The 13194-nt window shown below is 36.2% G+C and overlaps 1 protein-coding gene across 3 annotated transcripts in view; it reads left to right on the top strand.

Annotated features, from left to right (window-relative positions):
* Positions 1–5628: 5628 nt before the first annotated feature.
* Positions 5629–13194, top strand: part of ASPH (aspartate beta-hydroxylase) — a 104669-nt gene continuing 97103 nt past the window's right edge. For 2 of the 3 annotated variants that reach the window (XM_074146230.1, XM_074146231.1), the window contains exons 1-3: positions 5629–5780; positions 8821–8970; positions 11034–11102. In XM_074146230.1, coding sequence (XP_074002331.1) covers positions 5765–5780; positions 8821–8970; positions 11034–11102 — 235 coding nt within the window. In that variant the 5' untranslated portion in view covers positions 5629–5764. Of the gene's footprint in view, positions 5781–8820; positions 8971–9745; positions 9791–11033; positions 11103–13194 lie in introns of all 3 variants that reach the window. The other variant, XM_074146232.1, reaches the window with a different exon arrangement.

Below are 13194 nucleotides of genomic sequence, written 5' to 3' on the forward strand. Positions count from 1 at the left end.
TTCTGGTCTTTGTTGTATGAGTGTGTCTTAGAAGAATCATTTAAATGGAAAGCAATCAGGATTTGTTTGCTGTTTATAGTCAGTATAAATGTAACTGCATAAGAATAACTTAAAAAAACCCAAACAACTCAACTCTGGGAATGAGGCTTGACATCATTCAGCCAGAGGATAATCTTAGTCTTATTTTGTGTAGGAATTTTTTCTGAAGAATAGTTAGTTCTCGCTTCTTAGTCACAAATCACCTGAGCTTGCAACTAAAAACCCTCTTTTTATTGTGGTGCTTCCTGTGAGCTAAAAAGATATCTATAGGCTTAAAAGTACTTTGAACTATAACAGCTTATATTCAGAAATGGATTAACTTATTTAAAGTATTGATAATCTCTTTTTATAAACTAAATATAAAAAAGGAAAAAACCTATATGTGTTTATTTTACTTGAAGCGTATTTTAAGATAATAGGATTGCAGATCGGATTGTGTGTAGAACAGGGCTGGAAAGGGTGTTTTCTTACTTCTGTGCAGTGCTTTAGACCTCTTACCCAGGATAAGGGAGGAAAAAGATTTAATTCTATTTTCTTCTTGAAGAAGAGAAAGTTTGGTTGACTTTCAGTATTGCAGCTGCTGTTTATGGGGTATACTTGAACAGGAGTGAGAGTGTATATTTTAAATTCTTGCTGAAACTCTTCCAGTCCAATGTGAAACAGATTCATCCTGCTGAGAGTGAGGATGAGGACAGGTCAGTCCGTCCGGAGTCCCCTTTTTTACCTAGAAGGGAGGGGGAAAACTGTGCTTTAGTCTCTGTTCTTTGGAGCTCCCCTCTTAGAAATTGCTGTTGTGGCCAGTTAAGATTTGACTGTGCACAAATAAACAGCTTCATCGTGAAGGACTAAAATGGCTTTGTCCTCATACTCTTGGGTATCCTTAAAAACATGTTTTAGACCTCCGAAGAAATCCAAACGCTGTTCCTCAATGCAGAGGAGAAAACTGAATCCTCTGATCTTTCACATCCTGATTAAGTGCTGAATTCCAGGAGGTGGTTCAATGGAATCACTTCATCTATTGAAGGGAGGAACTTCCTTTCAGTGGGGAAGTTCAGCAGGGCGCTTACGAACCTAGAGGTTTTGTTACATATTTTGTAATGCGTCTCTTTTTTCCTCCCTCCTGCGTGCCACCCTCAGCATCTCCATGATCAACCTGCTTAGTTGTTGAATCCTGAATTTATGATTTTGTTCTTGTTTTCAGTATTTAAGTTGTTCTTTGATTGTTTGTATAGTAGGATACTTTACTATGAAAAATCTTGTAGGGATTGAAAATTAAGGACCTTAAATATTTATGTGAGGATTTATTATATGTGGAATAAGGAAAAGTTCCTCTAAAAATCTGTGAAATGGCAGCAGGAGAGCCAAAATTGCCTTTCATTTGGCTAATTTATTACTTTACCTTTAAGTTATGTTGTGTTTTCTTAAACTCAAAGAAAACTTAACTTAAAGCTCTTTCTTTTCTATCCATTTCCGTGTTTGGGGAACAGGGAACTATCTATTACGTTTCTGATTTAGTTTAGTAAAGTCCTCTCATAATGTGCACATGTATCTTTATACAGACTGGATTATAGGAAGTGCAGAGCAGAGATCTAGTGTTTAATGAGAATAATAATTAAAAAGCCACTTTTTTTCCCCTTGACTTCTGTTAAGGTTTCAGTGCTGAAGATTTCTTAGATACCAAAAGGAAGAATCAGTTTTATATCACAAAGAATTTTTATGGAATTTATTAAAATTAAACCTTTACATTAAACTTTAGATCTTATCTCTAAAGACCCTGTTGTCATGATTGTTTGTAAAAACAAACAAAAATTTCTGACCATGGATATTTGTGAAAATTTAAGATGGGAATATTTTTAGTGATACCATAAGTATTTTAGTAAAAATATCTATCTGTAAAGTAAATGGAGAGAAAAGGGTAACCCTGCCTCCCTTACAAAATGAAGTAGAGTTTGTAAAAGCCCATCAAGAGCTCAGATTTATTCATTAAAAGTGTGTTTTTTCCACCTTTGGTACACTAAATGAAAATTGAAGATGAAGATCTCTTGTTTTCTCAGGATCGTACTTGTGATCATTACGGTGTGTGGACTTCTCAGAATGGAAGTTCAACAAAGGTGCTTGTTGTGTTTAGATTTTAAAATGTATCACAAAAAGTGTGTGTATATATATATACACATATATGACCTATCTCACAGTAGTGGCAGGGGGGAGGCTTGTATTTTAATAGTCAGGGGGAAAAAGTAACAACAGAGAACGCTGTAAACTTCTCTTTAATAGATATTTTACTCAAAGTACTTGTTACTGACCCCACCCAAAAAACCTTTCTATAAAAACTGTTTAAAAAAAAGTAACTGCCATTTTATTACTGTGAATGGCTTGCAACAGTTGTTTTATCATTAATTGTAGTGGAAAAGATAATTTACCAAAAATGTGAAGCAATAGTAGGCCATGCTTAGGCAAGAGAGGTTGTTTTCTGTCATTGTACTGCTCCTAGTAGACCTCTCTTGGTGGTAGGACAGTTCTGTTGTAACTTACTTTATTTTTTTCTTTCTCATATCTGTTCATTATCACTACGCATTTTACTTTTAAAACAAGCTTGTTCTAAAGCCTGCCTCTGATCTAGCTGATTGGCATTTCTTGCTTTTGAAATGCTATTTTCAGGTATTTCTCTGAGGTTAGTGTTTTTCCTTTTACTGTGTTTTTCTGATTTCTAGTAACTGCCTGCTAATGTGCACCCTTCTCTTCATGTGATAATCTATAATTGCTTCTGTATGACTTCCTAATGCACCTTTGTTGGAAGTAATTATGCACATTACAAAAGCTTAGGTTGATGCTTTGAAGTCTGCCTTTATTTTTGTGTTTATAGTTGACTTTTTTTTTTCCTCTAAGCTTCTTTGCTTGCACTTTGGTAGTGGTCTACAGGTGGAATTAATACTGCTAGTCTTGGTTTTGAATTATGCTTTGCTAAAATTAACTAAATAGCATGGAGTGCATAGTTGTAGCAAAACTAACTTGAAAATAGTTTTCAAATTTGAAACAGTTACACAAGTGAGGTGATAATAATAATGTTGAGTGTTAGTGAAGCAATTTGAGTTGCTTGAAAAAAGAATCAACAAACCTGTCATCACAGCATTTGAACACAGTAGAATGAGACCTTGCAAGAAGCCTGTGCTGTTGGCTGAGCTATCCCATTCACAAATTGTGTTTTAAATGTATAACTATTCAATTTAATCTTCGTCTACCACAAAACTAACCAAAATTATGTTGCTTCATATTTTGAACTATTGCATTCAGAGAGATACTTCAAGGAAATTGTGGCTGCCCAAGCCCTGGAAGTGTTAAAGGCCAGGCTGGATGGGGCTTTGAACAACCTGCTCTAGTGGAGGTGTCTCTGCCCATGGCAGGGGGGTTGGAACTCAGTGATCTTTAATAAGATCTAAACCTTCCAACTCTAACCATTCTATGATTCTATATGTGTGTAAGCTGCATTTTTCAAGGTGTGCATTAACGTATGCTGTTCGTGGGTTATATGATTAGTTTTGTGGCCCTTTGGTCCGTCTTCTTTTTGATGAGTCTGAAGAGTTTCCCCATTTTAGCTGTATCCTCCCTTTTCAGGAAGGAGGATGTTTGCCATTTCTTGGGAATACATGTTCTTGCAATCAGTTGTTTTTTAAAGGGCATGAGATAAGGCTGTGGGTACTTGGTTAAAGGTGAACGTATGTGTGTTAGTTCAAATTGGGAGTGTACATTTGAAAATTATGTCTCGAGTAGCTCCACCCTCTTTGCTTTTTTTCATGGTGCTTTTGGCCCTGAATATAGTTAATTAGGTTTGAGTGAAATGAAACAGAAAAGTATGCTGCAATTGCTTATGGGCGTTCAGCCAGGTAAGGTCTGGTTTGCAGCAGTTTCTCCAAAATATGTGTAACGTGAACTTCAGGTTCTTTCCATCAGTTGTGTGCTCTCTGCATTCACTTGTAGTAGGGTCTGATATCTGCAGGTGTAGCCGAAGTGGAGTTGCAGTGAACTGCCTAACCTAACGCCTGTCAAAACAATATAGGTTTTATATACAATAGACTGCATATAATTCCATGTAAAATAATTTTCTTCAGTAAGCTGTTGATTTCTCTGTATATTTGGTGACTTTGACCCTTTGTTTCAATTTTCCCCCTCTCTTGCTTAAAATCACTTGCACGTCACATAAGTTGCTGAAACGTACTAGTCATGAGGTCTTTCTTAAAACATCTGTTCTGTTTGATGATTCAAGTGGCTTTAAACATAGTTAAAAGATACACTAGTTATAGCATCAACTGCCTATAGTTTCTTCACATCCATTTGAAAAGTCTTAAACTCATTTGGGCATTATTTCTCGCTTTCTCTCCCTTGAGCCATTGGGCACTGCACGTGGGAGTTGTTTGCCGGATGTTAAAACCACACGAGATACATGTTGTTTTTCAAAGTAGCTGTAACATTCTGCTGTTCTCTCCATCTACCTGATGGCTATGTTATTTAAAGAAGTGCTGGGAGAGGAAGGTCAGAGTGCTAAATCCTGAAGTTTTTATTAGGGTTGCTGTTAATGAGGCATGAGTTTGTTTCTGTTTTCTACCCAAAAGGAGCTGGCTTTTGTTTGAAATGCAATGGGAAAAGAATAGTTTGCTAAAATTGAAGATGTAAAGAAGTTGAGTAGCGGATTAGTGGATTTTTTTTTTTCCTCCTTTTCTGGTCCTTAAGAAGAAGAGAGTGTGTTAATCATTAGTTATTAGTGTTAGATTTAAATTGTACAGGTAGTGTGCACAGTCAGAATCTAAGGGGGGGGGGGGGGGTGATTGAGATGAGTTAGTGTAGGTCCTTTCTGAAAAGCGAGCAAGAAAGCAAAATCAACACCTCTGCTACTTTTCACAAATATGCAAGGGAACTCTTGCCTGGTTTGCCTTTGTGGCATGTGGAGTATTGCACTCCAGGGAAACAGGCTTTGCTTTGGCAAAACTATCAGTAACCCTTCTTTGGGTCTGCTGGAAACAAGTATGAGGTGTACCAGGGGAACAGTCCTCATCTGAAAATTGTTTGGCAAGAGCACCTGTGTTTGATTTCAAGTAACTCTGCTAAAGACTCAAAACTACGTTGTAGAAATCAGCTGTCTTTTATTCTTAAAGCAGTTAGCAAGTTTCACATGAGCAGTCTCTCCAGGGTACCAGGGAAGCCTGGCAGAGGGGTGCCCAACATGGAGAAAGTTTCTTGGGTGAGGGCCAAGGTAACAAATGCGGGCAGGCAAGCTTTGTGTCCAGACTTGTGTTTCAGCTTATGCCGACGGATTTAATGTCCTGGGAGCTCAGGCACCGAGGCGTACACGGCTGCAAAAAATACTACAGTACAATGCGCTCGGTTTCATTTGCTGCTGTTTGATGTTGGAGGATTAAGGGGAGGGGAAAGGATCAACTACCCAGGATGCTCTGTTCGGAGGAGTAAGTGAATTTGATTGTCGTCAGAACTAGATTGCCATATGAGTTCTGAAAAGCGTTTGGCTCCTGAGGATAACTGCTCTAAAAATAGACTTGGAGGAGAGGTTTCTCTTGGGTCCAGTTTCGGGTTCCAGCTGAGCTGCTTTAGGAAACTTGTTTGCTTCTGTTGCAAGACTACAGTGAAGATAAGTCGTTTCTTATTCTGCCTTCAGCATTAATTTTTGGAGATACCGACACACTCACTCTGTCTGTGGAAATCGGGCACTAATGTTATGGCTGACGACACAGGTATAACCCTCACCTTTTTTGTGAACAAATGGAAAATGCGTAGTTGCAAGTACTGACTATGTCTGATTTTATAATCAGCAGAATAACTGGCTGACTGTGGTATGTTGATGTTTTCCAGCCAGTTTGCTATTCTAGTCTGCGTTAGTCTGCCTCTGTTCTCTTTGACTAAATGTTCTCTGGAGTTGGAGGTATTTCATGAGTTTATGGCAGGTGGTTAATTGTAACTTAGTTTTTGCTTGAGTAAGGCACACCTTAACATAAAAGATTGTTTTGTCTTCAAATATCTGACTGTAAAGTTATTTTTGGAGTATGTGAAATTACTAATTGTCTTTAACCTAAGCTAAAGTCAAAGGAAAAAGGGTTTTGTACATCTTTGTCTAGGCATGACTCTTGATGTGGGGTGGGTGAGGTATAGGACCTTTTAAAGATTTGCCGTTGAGGAATAGAGCCCACTTTAAGACTTTCTGATGTCTGCATAAAGACATCTGGTGGTGTAAGCACAGGCTTACCAGATATGGCCAGTGACCTACTTCTGACATAGCTGGCAGCATGTGCAGAGAAAGGGCTTGAATTGAGAATTAACCGTCTGGAATGAGCTCTGAGCCGGCCTCAGTCCTTGCAATGTTTTGTTCTGCCCCTATGCATAGGGTTATCTGCACAGACCAATGGTAAATTTTATCTTACATAATTTCCATTTATATTAAAGTGTTGCAGATCAAGCTGCCATGGTTGAATTGGTAGCAGAATTTTTCAAGAGTTTTGAAATCTGGTTTTGAGGATATGCACAAAACAATCTTTTAGACTGGAAAAAATATAAACAGCTATGCTTCATTGCTTAAATAAGTTGTCTCTTTTTTTCCCCCCATTTTTCTGTTGGTTTTTTTTTGCCTTCTAATAAGTAAAGCTCCTTTCTTCAGAGGCAACTAGCAGTAAACAGTAGAAAACAGTAAGGCAAATGTGTAAGTGTGAAATACAGTAACATTCTCTTTCCCGTTTGCCTCTTCTAATACCTAGTTTGCTCTAGAACATAGCTGTAACCTGGAATCATTTGAATAGTTTCATTCTAAATATGTACAAAGCTTCCTTTGACTACATTGGAATATAGGAGGACCGAAGTTCTGCCATTACATAGTGTAATTGTTTATGTCTAAATATTAAAACTTCCAGCTCAAGAGTACATTAAAATAAGTTTCATAAACAGTTGATTGTATGTATTTCTGAACGTACTGGCAGACGCTGCTTGCCTTTGCCTCTGTTTTCTATTCCTACTACTTGTACATTTTTCCCACAAGAGAGATGTTATGATGAGTTATGTATATGGACCTTGCATATATGCAATTAGGTTATTGTGCAGTAACAAGCAATACATGCCTGATGTAAGGCGAAGTTGTCTTGATTTCTCTCTGAATATTATTGGACAGCCTGTACCAAGGCAACTTTGTGTTTAATATAGAAAAGAAACTAAATAGTTGGTATTTGATCTTTGTACGCAGTAGCCTTAATAAAACGATTTTTTTTTTTTTTCAATAAATTGCTGAGCTGAATAAAAGCTGTCGTGAGTCAGGTTTCTTTGGGTTTTTTTATTGGTCTGAACGGGGTATATAGTACAATTAATGTAATCAAAGGTTAGATTATTACAGTTGTAAACCTGATGGCAAGCAGGTCTGAAAGTACTTCTATATAATATCTATTACAGAAATAAATCAGTCAGTCACAAGTCTCTCATTATTCATCTTTCAGAGCTACTCCACTTAATTCTAAAAAAAAAATAAATTGTTATTTAGCCGTTGAGAGTATTTTTTTTGTTTTTTTTTTCTGTGATCAGTGTTAATAAATACATCAAACATTATTTGCAGTTAATATGATAAAGTTAACTCCCTAGCTTATTATATTATCACAATATTCATGGCAAAGTTCCTTGAGTACTTAAAAATATGTAAGAAATAGTTTTACTTCCATAACTAGGACTTAATATGGCTGAACGGACGAAGGCTGGTGCTTAAAAGGGAATGAAGCGGAATAGGCTGGTAGACATGAAACTGCGGCCAAGTGCTAGGCTTGCAGTGTAGGATCAGGAGGCAGAAGAGCAGACCTTGAGCTTTGGAGAAAGGCCACAGGCATCCTTTTGGATGCATATTTATTCACTACATGTGTCCCTGTTTACCTAAAATGATCCTAAAGCAATGGACCAAGCAAGGTCTTCTGTGGTGGTGATGCCCAGTTGAAACCCCCTACCCATATGCTGGGTTGAGGTCTTTCTTTTCCTGGTGATTATTTGCTTATAACTACTGTATTTTTTTATATACACATACTTTTCATATGTGCAGTTATAAATGAAGCTGTGATTTGCATTATGTCTCTGTGTCATCTTTTCATTTGTATGTTTCATGGGACTGGAAGTCTAAAGATACTCAGCATGTAGTGAATCTCTTCTCAATTCTAAGCAACAGGGAAGATATTTTTAGCTGGTAGAGTGTCTGAACTTGGGGCTTTACCCTTTAATAAGGTTTAGATTTTAGAGCCTTCATAGACTATTTGAATTTTCATGCTGATTCTGTGAGCAAATCCAACAAGCTTTGAAACATGTTTCAGAAGAAAAGCTTTTCTTCCAAACTGTTTCTGCTGGTCTTATTGCCCTCTGGTGGCAGTTTGAGAACTGTTGGCACAAATGCAAAGCATCTCAAAAATGCTAAGCTCTGTATAAATATACACTAAAGGGGAAGGAAGGAGGGGATTTCCAACTGAGTTGTTAAGACAAATTGCATGTGCGTTTTTGGCGTTTGACTGTTTATAGGGCTTTTACTTAGATACTCATTGAGCTTCCCACTGTAATCCAGTGATATGAAAAGCAAGAAACAGTGGTGAAGTTAAAAAAAGAAGTCAAGCCAAAAAAACCCAACCCGACACCCCAAAAAGTGTTACTCAAATGTCCTGTATTCTGTGTAGTCATAAGAAGTAAGATTTATAGTTATATCCTTAATCATAATTTTCTAACTCTTATCAAATCAATTTTTCTTACTTGTTTGCCTTATTTTAACAGAGTCTAAGCATGGAGGAAGCAAGAATGGAAAGAAAGAAGGCCTCTCTGGAAGTTCATTTTTCACCTGGTTTATGGTAATTGCTTTGCTGGGAGTTTGGACATCGGTAGCAGTTGTCTGGTTTGAACTTGTAGATTATGAAGAAGTTCTAGGTAAGAATTTTAAATCTTAAGATGCTTCTAGTAATTATTATGGTATACGTTAAATGGAGGGCATTTTCTATTTCTAGATAGCTGAACTGGCTGCTGTGGTGTTTGCAAATGACCTACATGATAAGAATAGGCAATGTAGTTCAAAAAGTATGTTTTAACGATGAACTCTATTATGATGTTAAACTGGGATTCTCATAAGACTAGAAAAAGTTATTAACATAATACATTTATTAAAGAAATCTCCAAGGATAGATCTGGATCTTTTTTGTAACATGTATATTGTAGTGCATTTGAAATATCAGCTAAATATGCGTCGTTTCAGTTGAAGTTCTCAGAAACTTGCAGCAGGGGTTGGAAAGGGGCAGCTAATGTTACCACTCCTCTGATGGACTGTGTCGCCTGTAGAGTCCGGACAGCTGATCAGTTCTCCTCTCGTGAATGAGCTGTTGAATGACCTCAGTTTTAAGCTTATAACGGTGATAATTGTCTCTCAGTATGACAATGTTAAGATAGTATTGTTAATATAATAGCTAGGGGTGAAAATTAATGTCTTAAATTTCACGATGTCCATAGGTAGAGCTGTTGTCCCTGATGCTGTGGGATTCAACGTGCACTTTTGCAACTACTGGTTTTGCAAGATTTACATTACAGCTTTACAAATCTGTTGGTACATACTTTTTTGATCTGGACTGATTCTAAGAGAACCTTCTGGTTTGAAACATAATTGGGTCTAGTGATGCAAATAATGGTTTCTGTATTTTTACCACGCATGCAGCCAAAGCAAAGGATTTCCGTTATAACTTGTCAGAAGTCCTACAAGGTAGGATATCAGAGAAATAAACTTGCTTTACAGTCCCTTGGCTAAAAATTTTCATTTACTTTTTTATGTTTTTAAGTTTTTAGAGAATTACTGTTCTCCTACAATGACGTGAAATTCAGTAACTTCTCATCTTTCTCATTCTTCATGGTTTTGAAGATGATGCAATTCTTATTTCTAGAGAACTACGTTTATTCCACCAGTCTTTGTTTAACCATAAACCGATGAAGATCCTTCTAATTGATGGCTTCTGTACAATGGCTATGACTATTTTTGTCTATTCTAGACCCAAGTCTGAACTTTTTCTTCCACAAAACTGTTTTCTAATTTCTAAGTACCATATTAAGAACTATATTTCATTTATTTTTATGGCAATCAAGTTCTGCTTCCACTTCAAGAATGACAAGTCTAATAATAACCTGGCAACTTAGAATTCTTAGAATTCTTCTGCAAACAGTGTGCAGACTTTCAATCCTATTAAAAGTTATGTCTAACTTTTATCAAAACTAATTAGATAGCTCTCTACTCACCAGGATACTTGTAGTCTTCTAATCTGCTTTTAGCATTTCATGTTAAAAATTATTCTTGAATGGAAACTGGCTTCTGATTTTACTTATACTTAGGGCTGGTAGAGCTGCAGTTTCAAAACTTAAATTGAGAAGTCTGATATAAGTCACCTATAAAAGGATGGACAACTTTATCTCTGCAGTAAATGTTATGCAGTTGTTGATAAAATTATGAATGTTTTTCCTTTGCCCAGGAAGTAGGTTGCTTACCTTTTATTATAATTTCTAGTGCCAAGTTATACTTATCTTTTTTTCTTTTTTTCCTGAGAACTTAGAATGGCAGGAAACATATAATCAGAAAACAAATGGTGATTTGATTAATTCTTGTTTTATTATTTATTTTCCTCAAATATTTTGAATGTTCTGTGTGAACAAACCATGTTAACATAAAGCGCATCACTCACAGATTTGTTTTAAATTTGTGAGCACCAAGATAAATGTGTGGAAAAAAGACTAATTTGTATTCAGTCTAAAGTGTAGGAAATGCAGAAAGGAACTTAAAATATTTGTAAGATTTTCCAGGAAATTTAAGATGTGGTAAAGAAGAGTAGGGCTAAATCATTAAAGATATATGGTAACGACCTAGCATTGACAGTCAACTATTGCACATTGAAAGTGCTGTGCTGGAAACAAACTGCTGAATCCCGAATTCTCTTCTTTTCCTCTCCTTGTATTTCTAGGCAAGCTTGGGATATATGATGCTGATGGAGACGGTGATTTTGATGTGGAAGATGCTAAAGTATTACTAGGCAAGTACAAACACAGGTGGAATAATCCATATAATTCAGTTGTCATATTCATGTTTAGGTTTTGTTTAACGACAGAACAATATTTCTGTTTTTTTCCTAGTTGGAGGACTTAAATTGATATAATTGTGGTGCGGTTTTTTCTTAATTCAAGTAGTAGGATTGTGTGTGCAACTTGTAGCAAGTTGTGTTCTTTTTCTCCACATACAGCAATGTAGGTAGAAAGCATTTAATTACTTACAGGATGATTTTGAAGTCCGGTGGTTGATGCTGCTGCATCGACTGTTGAAAAATGGTTGCGATTATTTATAAATAATATCAGATGCAGGGCTTAAGATGCTTCAAGAGTTAAAACATTGTTTATGTTAACATGTTAAGATGGGCTCATTTTAAAATTATTTCCAACAGGCCTTTGCACTTCTTAGATGACTAGTTGTTTATCATATTTTTGTACTGTCTTCCCTCTATTCAGAGTTCTCCACAAGTCTGTTTGCTCTTCAGAAATCCTACATGTCATGGATTTTTCTTCTTTGCTGTTGAAACACTGGTTGTAGGGTTCTGTTCCTTGTAGTTTGGGAGAATGTCTTTTTGCTCACTACGTGTCTTCAAAGAGAAATTTCAATCACTAGACCTGTTTCCCGATAATGCCCTTCCTCCTAGCAGTTAAAGCACTACCATCGTCAGCTTCACAGTCATAGCACTGGGTAGATACTTCTTGCATGCCTGATGTTAGAAAGTTTACTGTTCTTTAATTGATTTGTTCAAACATAAACCTGCTCTGAGTACACAAAGCTAGCAAGTTAAACAAATAAACAGAACAACAGAAAAAATTCCAGCATAGTAAGAATAGCTTGAGCAGAGGGCAAAGTGGAATGACTGAACCTAGTCAAAGGTATCAATAGTGTATCAATAGTATATTAGGATCTTATGACTTGCTATTTGAAACTCATACTCCATAAAAATCAGTTTATCATCCCTTTATTTTTCCCTGCTTACGTTTGCAGAAATAAGCAAGTCTTTTTGGAGGGTTCATTTGTTTAATCCCTTCATGGTTAAAGAAAGCCCGTGCAATCCAAATTACTGAACCAGTTTGCAGTGGTGTGAATGCGAGAGGCGTTCCAAAGAATCTCCAGCGCTCTGAATGGCTTCAGAGCTACAAATTGCGTGTTAAATATAAATGCTGAATAAGATAACACTTCGTATAGTTATAATCCTAATCTTTATCGGTCTGTTATGCAGTGTATAAAAAGTGGATATCAGTCTCTTGTGGGTCATATTAGTTGGATTCAGATTGCCAAGGTGGCAAGCAGAAACATGCTGCTGCTTTGTTACATCTCTGTTTTATGCAACTTGATATAGCTGGGAATTCTGCCAGTAAATGACAGTGTTTCTATTATAAGCTTGTCTTATCAACCATTTAAACCTTATACTTCAAATGTGACATTAAAAGGTCACAGATCAAAAGTTATTTTTATTAATTTTTGAGTGCTTGCTTAGAAATATGATTTAATCTCATTTAAGTTTAAGAATATTTTCTACGCTACAAAGGAAACAGTAAATTTTGAAAAGTTACATGACATTGATGAAAATTATGAATATAAAATTATATGTTTCTAATAACTAGCATATAACGGAACATTAACTGAAGTTCCCAGTAAATTATTGTGCTTGCTTTATTTAACATTTACTATGATCTAAAAAATGAACACCACTCTGCAGACTAAAATTATTTCATTGATGCAGAAATTGGAAGACTAGATTCCCTCTTGAGGAACTTTTTTTCCAGAATGAAGTCTTTGTAGTGAAGAAAAGCAGATACTAAGACTGTATTCAACTACCTTAGGGTAACTTTCTAAATATTGAATGCATAGGTCCTTTTATATTTTGTTTACGAGGACTTTGTTAGTACACATGCTGTGTTTGAAGACTTGTTATTTTCTGGGATTTTTCTCTGGATCAGACTATCATAACAGCAAGTGGTTTCTTTTTTAATTTAATATTCACTTTGAAAGGAGATACTGCTGTTTAATGTTTAATGCTAGGAAGTCATATACCTTTTTCTTTAGCTATTACTAAACTACTGTGTATTGAAATT

This window comes from Numenius arquata, chromosome 4 (assembly GCF_964106895.1).
Source record: "Numenius arquata chromosome 4, bNumArq3.hap1.1, whole genome shotgun sequence".
Classification (NCBI taxonomy): domain Eukaryota; kingdom Metazoa; phylum Chordata; class Aves; order Charadriiformes; family Scolopacidae; genus Numenius; species Numenius arquata.